Here is a 20426-nt window from a genome sequence, read left to right as displayed (position 1 = left end):
TGGGGGTTGGATGCAGTCTCAGCTCACATGGGTTGAGGTTGGGGTTCACCCTGGACAGGTTGCTCACTAGTCTATCACATGGCTGACATAACAACTTTATGTGCTCACATTCACACCTATGAGCACCAATACTTGTTCAATATTCACTCTCCATTTAGCTTTGTTTTGGTCTTCACCAACTCCTTGGGAAATAGTTAACTATATAGTTGTGAGATGCTCTACAGCCATGTCAAACTCAGATCTGGCCCTCGATACAATTGTATGTGGCCCACAAGAAAATGTCATACTTCTATTATACATGGCCTCCCATAATACACTGCAACAGCTACAATTCGGTTGTGACCAAGCAGTAAATTGACAAGCGCCACTCTGCTCGGTTCAAACTCCAAACATAAATGAACCTGCAGCCAAGAACAGATGCCAAGTATCTGACATGGACAGTACACAATGGCGCTGGAGAGAAAACCAGACCAACCAATTGTTCTGTTATTTCATCATATCTGATGTATTCTCATTTTGTGTGAAGGCACCATTTACGGAAAAAACAAAGTTATTTTATTTTCATTCATTATGTTCTCATTTCATTTTATTTTCATTGACAGTGTTTACAGTACGCTGACTGTTAAAATTCCTATTTCTCATATAAACGTCAGTTTTTGTCTGTTCAATTAATGCCCATACAGTTTGACCTGCGCCATGCTGTTTTAAACTTTGGTCCCTTTACTTGTGTGATTGAGTTTGACATATACTGTAACTAACTGATCAGCTCGTTAGTTGCTAACTTTGTCTGACAGAAAACCAAACGATGAGGGGGAGAGGAGGGATGGAGTTGCTGAAAGAAATCAAATTTAGCTGTAAATGCTCCTCTTAGTTACATCCATCAGTCACTATTACTATGTCTGCCTGCTGTTTTGTGCTCAGCCGGTTGTACACAGTTTGGTTCTGGTAACAGCTGCCTGCTGTGGTAAAAACAACAGTGCACTGTGCAGTCGTAACAGTAAGCTGCAAGATGCTAAAACGTTCCATAAAGCTTACAGCAGGGATGATTAATAACTTTGTATTTAATACTTTGGGTATGTCACAATGAGCATCCACTTTCACATGCACATAGTTATTTGCTCTGTGCAGAAATCTATAGCGGAGCAGCCGGTCTCATGCTGTGCCTGATCATTCAGTATGTGTCCCACTTAATAAGCCGTGTCATTCCTCTACAGACGAGGAAACTGGATAACTCTGAAACTGAAGAAGTTGATGAAATCCAGTAGCCGAGAGCACGGCCCAGAGCGGCCCCCCACACCCACACACTCTGGTGTTGCCGAGCCACACCTGTCCTCCCACGACAACGGCTCCTTCATCAGCTCAGACGGCTCCGGAGGCTCGGCCTCAGCAGGTGACACCGTCTCCCCACAGCGCAACAACAGTGAGTATAAAAACCCCCATGAATCCACCACCAGATCATCTCCCATTGACTTGGCAGAGCCGACCTCATCAGAGCGTCAAAGACCCCCCGTCACTGCTGCGGCAATAGACGACGGAGTGAGATCTTCTGAGGCAGGGTGCACAGATCATTCAGGAGTGTTTTCATGTGAGATGCAGCCCACAGAGAGAGGACAAGGAGACGTGGGCCAACTGATAACCACGGCGGTTTCCTCTGTGTGTGTAGCTCCCTTCGAAGGACAGACGTCTTCGCAAAATTCACCCAAACTACCCGCTCCACCACAATTTTCAAGGAGATGCAAGAACTTAAACACGTGCATTTTAAAGTAGACCTGTTTCAACATTGTTGTCATGTGGGTAGTATCTTCACACAATAAGTGTGAAAGGTCAACAAAGGTTGGAAATGTATTCAAATGACTAAAAACTCATTGCATGCATTAAAAATGAAATCTATAAACACTTCAACATTTCAACAGTTAGTGTGTCCTCAGGGAAGTTGAATAGTTATACGGGTTGTGTGTGTCATGTCCAAACTGTCATTCTTTCCTGATGCATGATGTGTGTGTAAACTTTCCTCAACAGCCCTTAATGTCTTCCCTGTGTTTTTCACTTGTCTTTGTGTATTTCTTCACACCCTCCCTACCTCCCGATTACATCCTACCCTTCTCCCTTCCTTCCACTTCCTATCCTCACCTTCCCTCACTTTACTCTCTCTGTGCCTGCTCCGTCACCTCCCACCCATCCTCTCTGTCGACCTCTCATGTGGACAAAAAGCCACACTGAAAATGTTTCCCCGTATGAGGAACAGGCTGAAGGACAGAGACAAAGTCAAGTCCATCTTTCGTCGATCCATGTGTAAGAAGCCCCGTGGTCCAGTGTCTCTAGCCTTTTATTATTTAACTCCTAACTTGATTGTGCTGGCGTGTCTATGCTTTATTTTATTTTTTTTATCACCCATCACATGCCACAATGCTACTGTAACACTGGCTTTAAGTAGGATTCATCATCAGAGGTCATGTTAGTAATGTGTGGAGCTATGACAACCTCATTCCCTCACACTAACTTTGATTATTTTTTAGGATATGATAGATTTAAAGGGATAGTTCAACATTTTGGCAAACTGGCCCATTGCTATAATCCCTATAGTCATAGCAGTAGGTTTGTTACCTTTATTTGTCGGTGCAAGATGTTTTTAGAACGGCGGAGCAGAGCCGTGAGCTGCTCAGAGCTACACTACTGAGGCTAATGGGATTTCTTGGTTTCTGTCATCAAACTCATCAAATACACAGTCCAACAACTACAAAACGCTCTGGTGGACAAGTTGTGACCTGCACATTCACCACGCTATGAGATAATAACGGAACGTTATGAGACAGAGTTGTTTTCGAGGCAAATGCAGAGACTGCTTGCCGAATAACTGCCCCCAAAAGGAATGCACATCAGCGGTTTTGCATGAATTTGCCTCGAAAACAACTCTGTCCATTATTATCTCATAGCGTGGTGAATGTGCAGGTCACAACTTGTCCACCAGAGCGTTTTGGAGTTGTTGGATTGTGTATTTGATGAGTTTGATGAGGGAAACCAAGAAATCCCATTAGCAGCTTGTGGCTCTGCTCCACCGTTCTAAAAATAGCTTGCACCAAAGATTAAAAGGAACAAACCTACTCCTAAGAATAAGATTTATGGATTATGGCAATGGGCCAATTTGCCGAAATGTTAAACTATCCCTTTAAGTAGTAACTTCCCAGCAGAGTGGTTATATATGAAGATACTCTGGTTATTTTATTAGAACAGTGGAGGTCAAAGAAATACTGCAATGCAGGAGGTGATGCTGCATGAGCTCTGCCCCAGCTGTACTATACTATACAACAGTATAAAACAAGGATTTTAGGTTATTGTATGGTCAATGGAGAAAGCTGGATATTTCCATCTCCATGTTGTCAACACCATACCTCATAACTTCCATCACCGGCTCACCTGTCTAACCACCTCCCTCACCCCCCACCCCTCCCACTCCCTCCGCTCCTCGCTCCACCACTGCAGCCCTGAGCAGCCTGGCCTCCCCTCCGGCTCCGGCCCGGCACTGGGCAGACAGCTCCGAGCAGCTGGAGGGGTCAGAGGCTGATGTGGAGGAGAACTCATCCCTCACCGCCTCCATCTTGTCCATTCTCCACCTTCATCACCACCCCCCTACTCCGCCTGCATCTGCTCATCTCCACACCGCCGCTGCCACTGACATCACAGACACAGACACTCCGGATGTTTCGGAGCTCTGGGTGACAGGTAGAGGCATCCACGTAGCTACCGCTGTTTTTGTTTGATGTCATCTTCATCAGTCAGATGTTAGAATAAAGTGTGAGGAGAGGAGAGAAAATGCGGCACTGTGTGCTTTTTGTTTTAAGGCGAGACACTATAGGCAAAAACACAGTTTTTTCATGCACTGATCAATTTTGAGATTCACAGCCTGATTTATACAACATTTTATTCCTAAAAACGTGGCAAAATTGGATTTTTTAGGGCTGGTGACAGTATTTTCTCATTTACAAAGTGATAAAAAAGAGATATCCAAAATCCCCTCTGTAAAAACTTCTGACTCTAATATGTCAACAAAATAAAACAAGAATTTTGAAAGGGGCTTCATCCATTGTTCAGATTTCGGTTCTGGAAATGTATGCAAATTAGCGCATATTTCATCAGGTATTGCCTCATTTACATATTTAAAGTAAAATTTGACAAAACTTGTAATACAAAAATGATTTGTCTTAATGTAAGTGATAAACTTGGGGAGTTTCGTGATGATATCTGTTATTTAAAATCTTTACCCTATTCACTAGTAGTGTCTCCCCTTAAGCGTAGAAGACTTAAGTGTTGAAAAGTGTCGGTCAGTGATTTTTTTTGCATTTTGTGCCCCACAGACAAGAACTCAAATGGTAACGCTGCCCCATTTGGATACGAGGACAACAACGAGGTGCAAAACCACGGTAAAGCTCTGTTGATACTCATTTAGAGGATTCAGCGAGCATACAGATGTATTACCAGCTCAGGAATTAGAGTAAATCCATCAAATCGCAATCATGACCTTGTTTTATATTAATCTCTGCGCTGAGCATTCGGGCCAGTAACTGTTGCAAGACTTGACTCTGCTGCCCTCTGCTGGGGATGAACAATACCATTTAAATGGAGCTCACAGATGTTTTCATGACAGAGGTGGAAATGTGTGAGTATGTATATTGCACCGTAGCTCATTGTAAAACCATCACCATCTCTTCCCAGGTCTGAACGGCATCCAGAGCCGAGCCCACAGTGAGAGCAGCGGTGAGTTCAGCCTGAGTCTGGAGAACGAGCCGTGGTCTAACGGCAGCAGCCCCATCCAGCAGCCGCCGTCACGCCGCTCCTCCTCCTCTTATCAGCCCCCCAGCGACACCTCCACCCCCCAACACAAAGCTAAAGCATCCACCATGCCCCTTACCAGCAATCAGAATTCAGATCTCCAGTTTGTGCCCAAACAGAAGGATCTCGGACTCTCTCAGGATTTCTGGCTCACGAGGGGGACGAAGAGCATCCGAAAGGGGTCAAGAGGGAAAGGGGCACGTCGCTCATCGGACTCGGGGGGTTCGGCTAAAATAAACCCAGGCCTCTGTGGGACGAATGCTAAATCAAGCTCAAGCAAGGCCGACACCACCCGAGCTTTAGCGTGTTCACCGATTACAGTTTTGTACGTGCAGGGGAAGTCGTCCTCCATGTCTGGGTGCCTCAACTGCTTCTCCACCACTCTGGGGAAAGAGGGGCGTTTGAGAGAGCCAAAGTCTCCTAAAAGTCTCCCCCGTGCCAGCAGTGTCATTTCTACAGCCGAGGGCTCATCCAGACGCTCCAGCGTCAACAGTGACTGCAGGGGAAAGACCGACTCTGTCCAGGCTCGGGTTTTAGAAGACAGCAACAAACAGGAGGAAACAGTGACTAAGAATCAACAACCAGAAGCTGACATTAAAAACAGCGAATCAGAGCCGGCTCCTCCGGTTAAACCTCCCAGAGACCCGGCGGTTGTTGTTCCTGCAGACCGGCCAAAGTCCCACGTGCAGGAGTCACTCTGCGGCTCCTCGTTCACTTTCAGTTCTGTGTTCTCAAACACTATCTTCAGCGATTCCGTGGTCACGACCACGACAAGTCTGGACGCACTGGACAATAATAACCAGACCTTCCTCTGTCTGAATCGTCCTCTGGTGCAGAACTGTCCAGCGGAGGGCCAGGAGTCGTCTCACAACTCAACACGGACGCTGCTCAGCGTGGACGGTGAGCAGAGTCCAGATGCAGAACAACATGCAGCTGGGCTGGAGGAGAAGGACAAGCCGCTCACGGTTGCATGAAGGCAGCTGTCTCATCATTGAATATTGTGTCATTCAAATACAGCAAGTGGCTGGAAGGCCCCAAAGCACACAATTTAATTCACTGAAAACGAATTGTATCCACTGACTATTTAATTATACAGTTATCCTTAAAGTTGTGTTGGACAAAAAAAGATATTTAGATGCTTTTGGTTCAGATTTCTGTCCCACCTTAAATAACATCACCACCTTATACTTACAGTGTTCCTGAACAAAAGGCTGTTCAGCACTTCACACCGTTGTGTTTCTGTTCAGATTTTGCACAGGCTCTGAGATGTGTAAAAAATTCTGTTTTGACCATGAATAATTAGATTGGTGTTGCATCTCAGCTGGGTTTACCTTTACTTCACCACACTGCCACTCCTTTGTTACATGTACTTGTGTTTGCCAAAACATTTTTATTTATGCCCGTTAACTTATTTTAAGTTTACCTATAGCCTATGTCCCATACATTTTAATTTAGGTCTGATGGAAATGTCATATTCATATGTAAGAGATGTATATCTTGTAAAATAGGACGTGCTCCTGAATGCTATTTTCCCTTAAATAAAGAGCCCCTATGTGTAAAAAAAAAAAAAGTGCTTTTGCATTGTCATTCCTGTGTGTGGGATGGAGGGGGTAGAGTGCCTATGGGTAGGCGCTTGTCCCCGCCCACTGCTCCTATTGGACGCAATAGTAAGTCACGTGAGCGAACGCGGAAGTGGGACCATTTACAGTGGGAAAACAAAACATTCGGGGGTGGTGTTGAGTTGAAGTCAACCTGGAGCGACGTTACTCAGGTTTGCTGCAGTGGTTGCATAAGCTGTACCGGATCAGTCGACGGTTGTACCCGGGCGGAGAGACGATGCTGAGCGCTGCGGCCGCCGAGAGGAACAAGGAGCCCATCCTGGCGGTGCTCCGGGACAGCGTCCACACCGGGAGAGCCCTGCAGGCTCTGGAGATCTCCTCCGGTACCGGGCAGCATGTCACACACTTCGCTCAGGCCCTGCGGAATATAACGTGGCAGCCGTCAGAGTACGACCACCAGTCTCTGGACAGGTAAACGCAGGCTGTGTTATCGATATCCCTAGTAAACTGCAGGTATTTGGGGAAAATATGTGCGTAGTAAACTGAACATCAGCCTATAGTATATGATTTTAAAGTGCAGAATCAGATCATACAGGCAGACTGTGCTGGTCAGTGTATTGTTGGTGGGTGCGCGCATTAACAATAACGTCTTTTGTCTCCACTCTCAGTATAGAAGCGTACAGAGCTCACTACCAGCTGCACAATGTGAAGCCTGCCATCCACCTGGACGCTTCTCTGCCCCATCAGTACTGGGGAGGGATCCCGGATGAGAGCCTTGATCTGATAGTCAACATCAACATGATCCACATTTCTCCAATAGCATGTACTGAGGTAGGACGCCCACATGCACCAAACAAACTGCTGTCATTGGTCCTCTGATCCCAACCAACCCACGACCTGAGGCCCTACTGTAGGCTACCTGGTCGTTTGTGATTGGGTGATGTGTTTGGTAATAAATGTGTTGAAGGCCATGTCAGCACCTCCATTATTATCTGTTCTTAAATCCTACGTAGACCTAAGGGGCTTGAGTTTCTCTTTATTTTGTGTCTGTATATTGTGCTAAAGTAGCACATATTCATTATCAAAGCAAAGCCTCAGAACAGGGAGGAAGACATTATCGATATACAGAGACCACTTTCACAAATGTTTCTTAAAAGCATCTCTACATGTATGACAGTCATTCTTTTCTTTTCTTTTCTTTTCTTTTTTAAATACCAACACAAACACAACTCCTTCTACTTAATGAGACACTGATGAGGTCATCACCTGAACCACATCTGATTTTATATGAAGATTATAAAAAACACTGCTGGGATTAAACATTGACATTATCCCACAATAACTAATTTATAAACGCCTTCCTGAGTTAAAATATTCTTGCTGTGTTGTTTAGGAATAAATATGAACATGTTTATGATGTCTTTGCAATATTATTCAAGGTCTGAAAAGACTTGATATTTTTTGTTATTTAGACTAGTTTAGTCATTTTCAGCCAATAAAAGCTCTAAATGACAATATTTTTATTTCAATTTTGTGAGAAATGTTGTCGGTAGTTGATAGAATAAAACAAAAAAAAATTAATTTAATTTTACTCAAACACATACCTATAAATAGTAAAACCAGAGAAACTGATCATTTTGGGAGTGGTCTCTTAATTCTTTCCAGAGCTGTAGATATACAGATATCGGCCTTTCAGATGTTCAGCAGCTCATTAGTTATAATGATAATACTATACTAGTTGTTATATAGTAATAATTAAATCAGTCCAGTTCAGGAGCCACTTCCTTTGCCTGAAGCATTATACAGCATGATGGTATTATTTTGATAATTTTCTCTTTACTTAAAGCAACCCTTTGTTACTTTTGCTAAACAGCTCAGGAACAGTCATCAACCCAATAATGTCAGTTACACAGCAATATCTAACTTAATTTGGCAAACATTAGCCATCATCCCTAATTGCTCAGTCCTGACTGAGTAAAGCTGTAGCAGTAAAACCTGTGAGTGCATGTAAAAGCACCTACAAGCTGGATTTTATTGCTCATTTGTGAGAGAAAATTGTGTTATTTCTTATTTCAAAAGTTACATGGAGCATCTTTTCAGATTTTTTCTGTTCCTGTTTCAGGAAATAGATTAGAATACAGTATACTTGTGTATACTCCCACCATTTTGATTCATAATTACTGTAAGCAATAGCCCATTTACAACATCAGCCTCAGGTCTTTCAATGTATGAAAGAGACCAAGGCAGTGCAGTTGTTCTTCCTTCCACTCAGCCCCCCACTGCATATTATGGGATGCTAGTGCCTGAAGCCATTACTTTTTTTCTTCTAGGGTTTGTTCAATGGGGCTGGAGCACTGTTAAAGCCACAAGGTCTTCTATTGACATATGGGGTGAGTGAAAGACATTTTGTGTCATAAAGAAGCACATGGCATATTACATGCTACTATCAACAGTAAACATGTGGTTGTTAACAGTTCATGTCAGGTCACATGTTTGGTTGTCATTGTTTCTTCAGCCCTATGCAGTGAACGGACAGATCAGCCCACAGAGCAACATTGACTTTGACTACAGCCTACGACAGAGGTAAAATACTCAGTGTTTAATAAATGTTTCAAGGCTTCAATGTTTGAAGTTAAGGAAGAAATTTGAAAAAAAAAAAATCATGGTCCTAATCTTTTCTTCACAGACACACAGCTAACTATGAATTTCTCAGATGTTATTTATATTTAGATTAAATTAGAATAAAACTGCATTAATGAGTGTTTGCTTTATAATAGAGACTAAATGCTAAATCATTGTGATTTATGTTTTTGTCATCACTGATAACTAAAGCAGCTGTGACAGTGGGTACATTTCAGAGCCATGTTTTATTTTATTTTTTTGTCTGTCTTGCAGGAATCCAAAGTGGGGACTCCGAGATATCTCCCTCCTGAGCTCTTTAGCACAAAGAAATGGTTTATACCTGGAGAGGCTTGTAAGTAAACAGCTCAGAGCATAAACACTAGTTTATTATTGGGATTATTGGTTTACTAATGCATTATTTATGATCTTGTCTTTCCAAGGTGGACATGCCAGCAAACAACAAGTGTCTTCTGTTCAGGAAGGAGAGCCTGGTGTGAAGTGTCTCCTGGATGGGGACCACGTTCGGAGCAGGATGGTCAAAGCGCCTTAACTTAGACTTGAAGCTCAGATACATTGCCAAATTTTCCAGAACTGTAACTGAATCATGTTTCTCAATATTCCAATGCACACTGACTTTAGATAAAACAAAAACCATTTAATCTGAAATGTTACACTCTCATCTATTATATTGCACACTTGAGTAAAATGAATAAGGCTCATACATTTGTTGTGTTCCACATTTAACTTACAACAGCCACCTACTCCCTTTTAATTTCTTATTCAGTTTGCAGAGACTGGCAGTAAAACTACATTAGCAGAAGTGCTTTGCAGAGAGATGTAACAGAGACTATGCTGTAGATTAGATCTTGACAGTATAACAACACAAGGGAATCTATATGAAACACCTATGTAAAAGTCTAATATAAAGAGCCCAATACAAAACAAACATAATACAATAATACAAACAATAGAAAAACATAATGTAGATGTGATATACTGTAGGTGTCTATTTCTTAAGCATCACCAGCTTGGTGTTTCTGCTCGACTTGTGTGGCTGCTATTCTGGCTACAGTCTTATTTTTACAATACAAACATACAGAATACATGTTAAGGAAGAATATCTATATTTCAGCTTATTTAAAAGCGCATTTCAGCACTAATATAAATGGGCTCACAACACATCTGGAATGTAATACAACCTGTGTTGTAATGAATATGTATTGTAAATACAAAAAAGATCTGTGGATGTCATTAACATACCGTATTTAACATTTTTGTCTTTTGATTTGAAAGAATCGTTATTAAATTACTATCCTTGTGGCAATGCTGATGCTTATCTTCAGTGCTAAAGGTAGAGGTGGGCAAACGGGTCTATGTAGGTGGGAGGTTTACGAGGCCCCACAGGCCTTTTTGGCCAGAACCTCACGTAGCCTCTTGAGCCGGCGCTCAGTTATGGCTCTGACGTAGCTGTCTGATTGGATGATGGCCATCCCATCCTGCACCACTCCCATCACCAGCAAAGGGTTTTCCTCCATGGTGATGTTGGGGCAGGGGCAGCTCCAGTCAATCTTGGCAATAGTCACTTCCAGGTGTTTGGTATTGAAGAACGTCAGTCCCATCTTCTCATCTCTCAGGACCTCGTCCAAGCTGAAGCGGGCCAACCCGGAGTCCAGATCCTCCACCAGCTCCGTCAGCCGCCCCACGATGGCAAAGTCACTTCGACATAAGCTGGGCACCATTTTCCCCTTCACTTTACAGGTCTTGCAAGGTTTCCTTTTGGGCTGTGGGCAGTTTGCTTCACACTCCTTTTTTGTGAGAAAGTTGTTGGCGTTCCCGTGGCAGCCGCCGTAGACGAAGGCCTGGCACTGTTTCATGACGGAATTCCAGGCCCAACGTGCCTCCCAGGATTTGCAGGGGCCCTGAACAGCGGGTAGGGAGCAGATGCCCATGCCCTCCCTCTGACAGGAGGCCTTGCACTCCTCATACGTCTCAAACCGGTTGCGACTGTCATCACATCCGCCGTTGCTGAAGGCCATGCAGGTGCCGAGCTTACTATCGTAAAACCAGTCCACGTGGCGTTCTCCGCTGCACACTCTGGCGTCCACCTCAGCCAGGCAGTCTGCCGGAGAGAACGGCCTCCCCATGGGCATCTCGGGATCTTCTGAGAAGTCATCGTCAGCTCTGCGGATGACAGACAGAGGGTAGTCCGCTCGAAGAACTCCTGCAGAGTTGCGTGCGATGCAGGTGTAGATCCCGGTGTCCCACACCTGGGCGTTGTAAATGACCAGCTGCCCTATGTTGGTGATGACCACGTTGCCATACATCTGGTCAGGCCTCATGACCAGACGTTCTCGCCGTTCACTCTGCTTCTCCCATGTCACATCAGGTCTGGGGACTCCGACCACATCACAGTGGAAGCTGACCGTGCCGCCCACGTAGATGGACTGATGGTGGGGGTTCGAGTACAGCGTGGGGGGCATGGGGTCCTCCTGGGAGGATGTAGGCGTGGGATTGGCCGTGGTGTCCTGAGGCAGTGGGCTGGTGGGAGGCCCGGCCAGGTAGAAACGGCAGGCGACCACGGTCAGAGACACCCCACGGATGCAGGCCTCTGCGTCCATGTAGCAACGGTTGAAGTAGGTGAGGCCGTCTGAAGCACAGGTGAAGTTCGGCTCCTTCTCACACCGGTCCTGGCACTTGCAGATGGGCTGGCCATCCCAGATGTCACAGGTTGCTCCCTGCTGGCTGCAGATGAAGCCCTCGCAGGTAGCCGTGGAGGTGGGGGCGTTGTCTCCTTCTCCTCCGGACAGCCCGTCCGGCTGTGCAGGCGTGCCGTCAGAGAAACGTGCTGCCACACAGCTGTTGAGACCACACACGTTGGTGCAGCATTTCTCAAAGTCCGCACAGTCCTATACACACACACACACACACACACACACACACACACACACACACAAAATGTCAAAACAAACAAACAGCAGTTATGAAAGCTTACTGAATTAGACAAAGCAGAAAATCAACTTAGTAAGACGCATGTGTGGTTATTGTGTAATCATCATCATCACCTCATCGACGCTGCATTCCCTCTCGCAGGTGCTTTGCGCATCGACCCACAGATTGTTATTCAGCTTGTTTGGACAAAGTCCCTCGTGTTCAACTTTGGATCCTGCCACACTCGCGCACAGTGACAGATCGGGTAGTTCGCAAACCAGGAGCATCAACAAACACACACATATCCATCCTGATCCAGGTTTATTGGAAGCAGCATTGTGCCCGTGTGTGTCCTTTTTGCGTCTATCCTCCAAGAGCAGTAGAGGAATTTTATACATTGTTGCCTTTTTGCATGAGTCGCCCACCGAGTAATTCCATTCCTCCTTTAGGTCTTCAACAAAGGAAGAAGACTATTGTGGATCCTTAAAATGTAGACATCCGTTTTACGCGTAAATGAAAGTCAGCTTTCCGTGCGCAGTGGAGAAAAGTGAATACATCCAACCGGTCAGAGCGACTTTCCGTGCGCTGGACACTTAGTGACCAAAACATATCCCAGGAATAAGTATGGAAAATAAGCTATATGGCCACATAGAGCATTCGCCGTGAAAATCAAAACAAAAACTGGCAACAATGGACAAAATCCCCCATTCACGTCGATTCCGCCCCAGAACAGCGACGTACGCGAGCGAGGAGCTGGCACAATGAGAGAGAGACGCAACATCAGTCTTTGAGAGTGTGAATGGAGGTGGAGAGGGCAGCCCCCTCTGACCGCCCCCGTGGTCGGCCAGTGTCTGAAACTTTTATGAAGCAGCACCATGCGCTAAGCAACTGGACAAACATTGTAAAAACATCAAAGAAGACGTGGGGCCACGGTGGCAAGCTGTCCCAACAACAGAGCGCGCGGAGCCAAACATTGTGGTGAGAAATCCAACTTTATAAGTGTCCAGACAGGATTTTATAGAGGCGGCCTTCATAAATAAGGTAATAATCAGATCCCCTGCAGAGGTCCTGTTGTAGAAGTTGGTTTTAATTCCAAAAATAGGTCACAGACAGATTCATTCATCCACATGTGTTTACGCAACGCAGACTCGTGGAAAACACTTGTTTTGTCGCGCATATTAAAGTAAACGTGAGGCGGTCTGGACTGTGCAGTGTGTGCAGGCGGAGAGCGTGAAGACTAAACACGGAGGCGTGTCGCATCACGTCTCGCAAAAGAAAAAAACACGGTGTTTACGTCCTCCTCGTCTAGACGTCGGTCAATTTACCACCGTCCCTCATTCACACGGAGCTCAGAGATGCCACGGTCAGGTGGGAAGACGTAAAAAAGAAAGAAAAAAGCGCCACATTTTCAATAGTGCGCGACTCATCTTTGTCCCGGCGCAGCTCCGAGGCGATGAGAAGCAGCTCCCCTCATCTTTTCATCCACGGTGACCCCGCAACCTTTGGGTGACTTTTGACCGTGCTGCATTCAATGCGCCACGGCGATGTGCCCGGTTATCCACGACTGGCCAATACAGAGGGAGCAGCTAATCAATTCAGAAACCCCCCACCCCACCCCACGGCTTTTATTGCACTTGAGCACCCACGGCCCCCATAGTGGACAAAAGGAACAAAACATATTCCCACAATTCGCACAATGACCTTGATAAACGTTTGAATGAAAAATCATCGCAGCGGAGCGCAACAAGCCGATGGAGACACAAAGCCAGCCTTGTAGTTTTAACCCTTTATTTTTGATGGGTGGCTGTTTTATCAATGGAGACAAAATTAGAAGTATAATTCCGTATCCAAACCTTTAGACACACATCTCTGATAGCAACAATCGGTAATCAAATATTACACATAGTGCTTTAAAAAGTTCACTCAGGAGTTTGTGTTAGCCTATTGTACTGGTCTCACACCATACACCACATGAAAACAGGCGCCAGCAGGAAACATGCAGCGAAATTTTTTTTATGCACTCATTGACCTTAATACATAGGCTACATACATACATACATACAGCCATGACACTGGGAATGTTGGAGTGGAAATACAGCACGTGTTAATCAGAGGTGGAAAGAAAGAAGTAGAGTTTACATTTGTGTTGATTAATTATTCAATTATTAAAAGAAAAGTTTTAAAAATATTTGGTTCTGACTTAAAAGCAAGGTTTCAATTTAATGTGGCATTACAAGATTCTTTCTTTTTGTCAGGATTAAAAAACAACAATGACCACGAGAATCCCATTTAATATTATTATACACACATTTTTAAAAAGGGTTGGGAAATAAGAATTAATTTAAGTAGCAAAAAGTACAAATACTCTGCATCGCTTAATAAAAATATTACAGTAGCTGATGACTTTCCACCTCTGATTCTTACAGTCCCACATATTACCACATGGCCACGGAAAAGTTAGCAGATGAATATTGTTTTACATTCATAAATACATAGCATATACACAAAATATCCAAAAAGCAAATCCAATTAAAATGTTCTGCGTCCTGTTAAGGACCGAGACACCGCTGCAGAAGACTCTGATGGCGAAACAAGCTGTACATGTCAGTTTGTACAAGGTTTCCTTCTCAGCACCGAGCAATTCAAATTGATCATGCTGTTAAACCATTTAAGGCAAAGATACAACTAAGACTGTCAAATTTAGCTGCATGAATGGTAGGGATGCAAATTATCGAGTAATTCATTAATCGATAGTTGATAGACCTTATCGATCGATGATCGATTAATTGATAAGCTGCGATTTTCCTGAGAACCTAAATTTAAGGGGAAAATTCCTTATGGACTTTACACTAGTATTTGTTAATTTATTTTAAGAGCACAGCACAATGAAAATGTTTAAGTAGCACGTTATTTGGGACAGAGAGCTCTGAGGTTGAAGTCCTATCATAATGAGATGAGATGAGGTGAGAGAGCTGCGTTTCCATTACAGATTTTCGCAAAATAAAAGCGATATTTCTGAAACTTCGAAAAAGTGCAATTGCCATTTGCGGGTGTTTCCATTGAAAGGTATTTTGCGAATGAGCCGTAATGCGTCTTGCGTTTCTATGGTGACGGCACAGCAATCTCAGCTGCCGACAGCTGTTGCTGTTATTGTTATTAACAAAGACGAAAACAGCGCTTGATTACTGAAAGGCAAAGCCCGTGTGGCGCTGCAGCGGCCACAAATAAGGACGCACTCACACGGGCCAGTTGTTCCGTACCGTGCTGAAGCCCGAATCCCCCCCCTGTCCCCCGCTGGCCCGCACTCACACCACCTCCAACCCAAGCTGCTCAAGCACTGTTGCCTCCGTTGATATAGAGGGATTATTTGTTTACCAACACGGCGGATGTGCGCTTTAACCTGACTGCAGAAAGAACGGAGCCTTTTAACACCAGCGGTGATGAGGCGCTGTCGCGCTGACAACAATATTGTGTCCACACACCCGTACTGGTTTATGTGACTTAAGGTGACATGTCGGCGCAGGAGGGAGTGGGAGCGTGGATGCGAGCCAGTCTCCTTCAACCATGCAGGGAAAAGGGGAACGATAGGAAAGGGTTTTCTAATTTATTGAGAAACAATGCCCAGGTCAGCAATGCATGACAATAAACATGTGGTTCATTTGTCCCCTCAAGTTACATAAACCAACACAGCTTGGACACACGCGCTGTTCTGTGCTTTTTTTTTCTTTTTTTAAATTAAGCTCCGGTAGCGACCGGCTAAACTACGGTAGGATACTGTAAACCAGCGCGGATCCGGTGTGTTTATCAAAGCTTGTCCGCCGTGCTGAGGCACCGGGTCGGTTTGAGCTGCGTTCAGGCTGCATTACAACTCCTCAGGCAGCTCCGTGTCGGCGGCTTTTTGACTCGTTACTCACCGGTCGTCTGTGTGTTAGCGATGGTACAGCCTGAGTCCCGTATAGCTACAACAGGTAACAGTGTTGTCTCTTTTCACCTCCTCTCCCTCTCTCCCTTGTGTGCTGCAGTGCGCAGCGCTGCACACGTTTACACAGAGATCTGCTACATTATGTCGGCTTTGCTTGTTTACATTTCACAGTAAAACTCCCATTGAAAAGGAACGATTAATTGCAAGTAATTTAATTTAATCGATTAAATTCTTATCGACAATTAATCGATAGTCGATTAATTGTTTGCATCCCTAATGAATGGCCATTGACGGTCAATAGATGTCTGAACCGATGACTGATGGAGATGGAGGGTGAATTCATTTGGGCTGAAATCTAGGGGCACCACAAACTGTCTCGCGAATGAGACGCCTTGGGTGGGCTCTGCTGGACAGTTTCACAGAATACATAGCACTAGACTAAGAATGTTTTCGGTGGTTTGTTTACTCATCTGAACTTTCTCAAGTCTGAAACCCCTGTACCTGTGAAAAGTAGCCCTGTATGCCCGTGACATTCAATTAAAAGCCGCTTTTCTGTAAAACATGTCTGAGTTTCAAAGAAGCAGCTCCGTACTCTTGAGGCTATAAAGGGAATTTTCAACGATAGGCAAAAGGTATAAGACACACAAATTAGTATTGTACATCAAAGCTCCAAAAACATTCAGGACAAAAACAAGCGCAAGAAGCTCCTCCCCAAGAACAACCACTACACACACACACACACACAGACCGAAACGACAGCACGCACAGGATATTTACAACTTCAAGTTTCAACTTCGACTTTAAATACCAATAAACATTCCTGATCCACGTAAAAACTAGCTAATGTCCCTCCCACTCGTTTGTAGTGTTACCAGGTGAGTGATAATCCTTGAATTCACATCTGTTGGTCCCAGGGAAATCTTGTTCCACTTGATCACAGTGAGCCTCTGTAGTAAGAGTACGAGTGAACGGACATCCACAAGATGGCACCGGCAAGCGCAGAGGAAACAGAAAAACAACCCGGCCGTCCAAGTCAGTTCCCAAAGGTCAATGTGAGTTTGCAGCTCATCCGCTTCTGATGAAGATAGCTGGCAGCTCTCCACGCTCCTCTCTGGCCTCGCGGCCTCTCGGAGCAACAACACTTTCATATCGGTCCTAGGGAGGCGACCGTTAGTCCTTGTCTTCACTATGAGATCTTACAGTTCCCCTTTGAGGAGGACGACGAGTTCTTTGGAGGACTCTGTGGTGGCCTGAAGGATTTTGAGCGTTTGAGGCTGTTGGCTTTGCTCCCACCGCCGCTGCCGCCAGAGGCTGCGTTGGCTACCGAGTAGGAACGTCCATGCATCATGACTGCATTCATGCCGTTAGCCATAGAGAAAGACTTGAGGTGTGACTTGATGGCGACAGGGAGGGGCAGTTTGTCAATGAGGTGCACCGGCGTGCAGGAGACTATCGAACGGCAGCACAAGTCTTGGAGGCTGAAGACTGGAGAAGAAAATGAGATAGGGGGTTATGACTCAAAATCAATAGCATCAATACAACAGTTTTCAGTAAATCTTTCTAATGCTCTTACAAGCTGCTACTCAGACATCACAGACCAAGCACATGATATGTGCCAGATAAAGATTTAGATTTAAAAAAAAAATGTACCCCTGAGCATTTCCTTCTAGCTGCACTGCATATTTTGAAGGTTCCTTCATCAACATTTAATCTTATTTTTGTTAAACCTTTCATTTCCATTCTCTCATTTACAGACCCATCTGTCTGACAGCAAGATATTTAACAGAACACAGATTTTGTTGTTTTTGTTGTACTCAGTTACACAGCCAGAAGACAAAAGATGTTCAAATCATTTGGGACCTGTGACTAAACAACTGATGCACACAATTCATTTTTGAAAAAGTGAATTTTTGTCTTTTCAGAGACAAATGTAGGCTGTTCATTTACAGCTACACTGGTACCAAAGTAACAGCACCAGTGAGGATGGTGGATTGTCCATCGTAACATTACACTGATCGCTTTGAGGGGGAACTAATGGAATTTAATTCATATCCAACGCACCGGATTGCCAAGAGAAATCTAAGTAGTAAATATCTCAATGTCTGGATTGAATCAGGTGAACTATACATGCGGACATCCTTCATCATATGCTGATGCTCATTTTGCTTGACAGATGAACATCTGAATCTGGACAAATAAAATTAACCCCCCCTCCCAAAAAAATAAAACTATCATTAATGAGAATTCACCATGCTGCCTGCTTTATTTTAAAGGGATAGTTCAACATTTTGGCAAATTGGCCCATTGCCATAATCGCTATAGTCATAGCAGTAGGTTCATTACCTTTAATTGTAGGTGTAAGCTATTTTCAGTACGGCGGAGTGCAGCAGCTGGCTGCTCAGAGCTATGCTATGGAGGCTAACGGAATTTCTTGGTTTCCCTCATTAAACTCATCAAATACAAAATCCCAAAACTCCACAGCGCTTTTGTAGACAAGTTGTGAGCTGCACAACCACCACGCTATGAGATAATGACGGAACGATACGAAACGGAGCCGTTTTCGAGGTAAATTCATACAAAACCGCTGATGCGCGTTGCGTTCAGGGACAGTTTTTCAGCAAGCAGTCTCCGTATTTACCCTGTATTTACCTCGAAAACGGCTCCGTTTCGTATCGTTCCGTCATTATCTCATAGCGTGGTGGTTGTGCAGGTCACAACTTGTCTACAAAAGCGCTGTGGAGTTTTGGGATGTTGAATTTGATGAGTTTAATGAGGGAAACCAAGAAATTCCGTTAGCCTCCATAGTGTAGCTCTGAGCAGCCAGCTGCTGCGCTCCGCTGTACTGAAAATAGCTTACACCTACAATTAAAGGTAATGAACCTACTGCTATGACTATAGCGATTATGGCAATGGGCCAATTTGCCAAAATGTTGAACTATCCCTTTAACAGTAGAAGAAACAACACATACGTTCCTGATCAGACAAATCGTTAGCAAGAAATTATTAGTCAGCTCACCTCTGTTGGGCCTCCAAAATTTCTCCATCCCATGTCTCATCAGCACGATGCGTGAAAGCTCAGTGAAGGATTCGATGACGTTGAAGTTGCAGAGTGGACTGACCTCAAAGAAAGTCATGCTGTTCTTCTCTGCATACGCTCTGGCCTGCTCAGTTGGGACCTGACGCTTGAAAGCCAGGTGAAGACGGTTTCCCACTAGAATCCTGGGTACACCTGGTGCATGCTGGTGGAAAAACAACACCGTTATTTGCCATGTCTTCAAAATATCTTAAATATAATATATTATCCATATCCAATTCTTTGGTGTAAAAAACTATGTAGCACAGCTAGAAACAGCCAAAGACCAGTCTCAGCTGACATATTACAGACAGGATATGCCCCTGTCTACAGGTGTTTCCTACATGTATTTGTCCAACAGAAATAAGTTACAAGGGATTACCTCGTCAATTTCCCGAATCCAGCGGTCAATGCCATCAAACGACCAGCCGTTAGTGATGTCATACACGAGCAGAATGCCCTGTGAAATAAAAGTCAAATATGTTGACATGACCACAGACATAGATAATGGGGAAAAATACACTACAATCACTACAAGTCCTCACCTGTGCTCCACGGGAGTAAGACCTGAAGATGGTGCAGAATCTACCTTGTCCTGATGTGTCCCTGTTGAACAATACATGAAATTATGAGCAGACCAATATAATACTAGTTTCATTTCATTTATTTGTTTATTTGTAATGGGACAAATAAAATTACCTTACAGCAAAACAAATATCAAGTACAATACAAACACATTACATCACACAATTGTTTCATCAGTAGAGGGAAACAAAACGTGGTGAAATAGTTTTGTTTATTCAATGCATTCATTACCACACACTACTAATCTAATCATAAAACACTTACCACAACTCTAACTTTACTCTTCTTCCGTCCAGCAGAATCGTTGTGGTTTTATAGTCAATCCCTGTGATGACACACAGTTGGTTAGTGTTTGTCATTGTAGCCCCTTTAGGCAATACGTAAACAACTGAACAAAGCCCAGCTGTTTACTCACCACTGCTGTAGGCGTAAGGAGACTCTACCGATCCATCCTGCAAACTTTCCAATATTTCGCCCTTTCCGACGTCGCTGTCTCCCACCAAAAGAAATTTCAGGAGATAGTCATAGCTCTTGACAGGGCTACTCTGGGTCCCCATCATCCCACGCATTGGATCCGGTTCACAGAGAGCTGGTTCAGCTCGCCAGACGTCCACTGTTCAGGGGGTTAGGGGCGCAGCAGAGGCTCCCCGGCAGCGATACGTTAGCGAAAGCAGGACGACTGCCTGCTGTTTGACGTTAACGTTATGTTACCAGCTAGCTGGTACAATACTCACGGTATAACGTTACATCGACGGGAACATTGACTTTATAGTTTCCAACACAAAAAGAAGTTCGCATTCCACTGGACTATTTGGAAAAAATAACTTTCAGTGTGTGTTTGCTCTGGCCAACCGAGTTCAGACACCGTCGCTGTAATGTTGGTCTGAACCATAGACTGTAAAAAAAGGTC

General features: G+C 44.4%; 4 protein-coding genes across 7 annotated transcripts in view; 2 read left to right on the top strand and 2 right to left on the bottom strand.

Moving 5' to 3' along the window:
• The window catches only part of LOC146991215 (girdin-like), a 28007-nt gene extending 21623 nt beyond the window's left edge, over positions 1-6384 (top strand). Inside the window, exons 25-29 of one of the 4 annotated variants that reach the window (XM_085790473.1) lie at positions 1215-1420; positions 2212-2292; positions 3481-3720; positions 4353-4418; positions 4711-6384. In XM_085790473.1, the coding sequence (XP_085646599.1) occupies positions 1215-1420; positions 2212-2292; positions 3481-3720; positions 4353-4418; positions 4711-5801 (1684 nt within the window). In that variant the 3' untranslated portion in view covers positions 5802-6384. The remainder of the gene's footprint in view (positions 1-1214; positions 1421-2211; positions 2293-3480; positions 3721-4352; positions 4419-4710) is intronic. The other 3 variants (XM_085790354.1, XM_085790291.1, XM_085790419.1) reach the window with 3 other exon arrangements.
• Positions 6385-6509: 125 nt separating this feature from the next.
• mettl26 (methyltransferase like 26) lies at positions 6510-10336 on the top strand. The gene is made up of 6 exons (XM_085790209.1): positions 6510-6857; positions 7055-7217; positions 8717-8776; positions 8902-8969; positions 9282-9360; positions 9449-10336. The coding sequence occupies exons 1-6, from the start codon at positions 6664-6666 to the stop codon at positions 9503-9505; spliced, it is 621 nt and encodes a 206-aa protein (XP_085646335.1). The 5' UTR covers positions 6510-6663; the 3' UTR covers positions 9506-10336.
• On the bottom strand, positions 10330-12718 carry wfikkn1 (WAP, follistatin/kazal, immunoglobulin, kunitz and netrin domain containing 1). Its single transcript, XM_085790102.1, has 2 exons — positions 12071-12718; positions 10330-11914 (listed from the first exon to the last, which is right to left on the bottom strand). The coding sequence occupies exons 1-2, from the start codon at positions 12332-12334 to the stop codon at positions 10397-10399; spliced, it is 1782 nt and encodes a 593-aa protein (XP_085646228.1). The 5' UTR covers positions 12335-12718; the 3' UTR covers positions 10330-10396.
• Positions 12719-16127: 3409 nt separating this feature from the next.
• LOC146991212 (ras-related protein Rab-40C-like) lies at positions 16128-20397 on the bottom strand. The gene is made up of 6 exons (XM_085789981.1): positions 19932-20397; positions 19781-19841; positions 19477-19537; positions 19314-19391; positions 18875-19097; positions 16128-17343 (listed from the first exon to the last, which is right to left on the bottom strand). Exons 1-6 carry the CDS (start codon positions 20083-20085, stop codon positions 17045-17047), a joined length of 876 nt encoding a protein of 291 aa, XP_085646107.1. The 5' UTR covers positions 20086-20397; the 3' UTR covers positions 16128-17044.
• Positions 20398-20426: the final 29 nt, after the last annotated feature.

This window comes from Trachurus japonicus, chromosome 1 (assembly GCF_045865225.1).
Source record: "Trachurus japonicus isolate A0001 chromosome 1, Traja_1.0".
Lineage (NCBI taxonomy): Eukaryota > Metazoa > Chordata > Actinopteri > Carangiformes > Carangidae > Trachurus > Trachurus japonicus.
The sequence above is the reverse complement of the archived record's forward strand: the minus strand, read 5'-3'. Positions and strand labels throughout refer to the sequence as shown.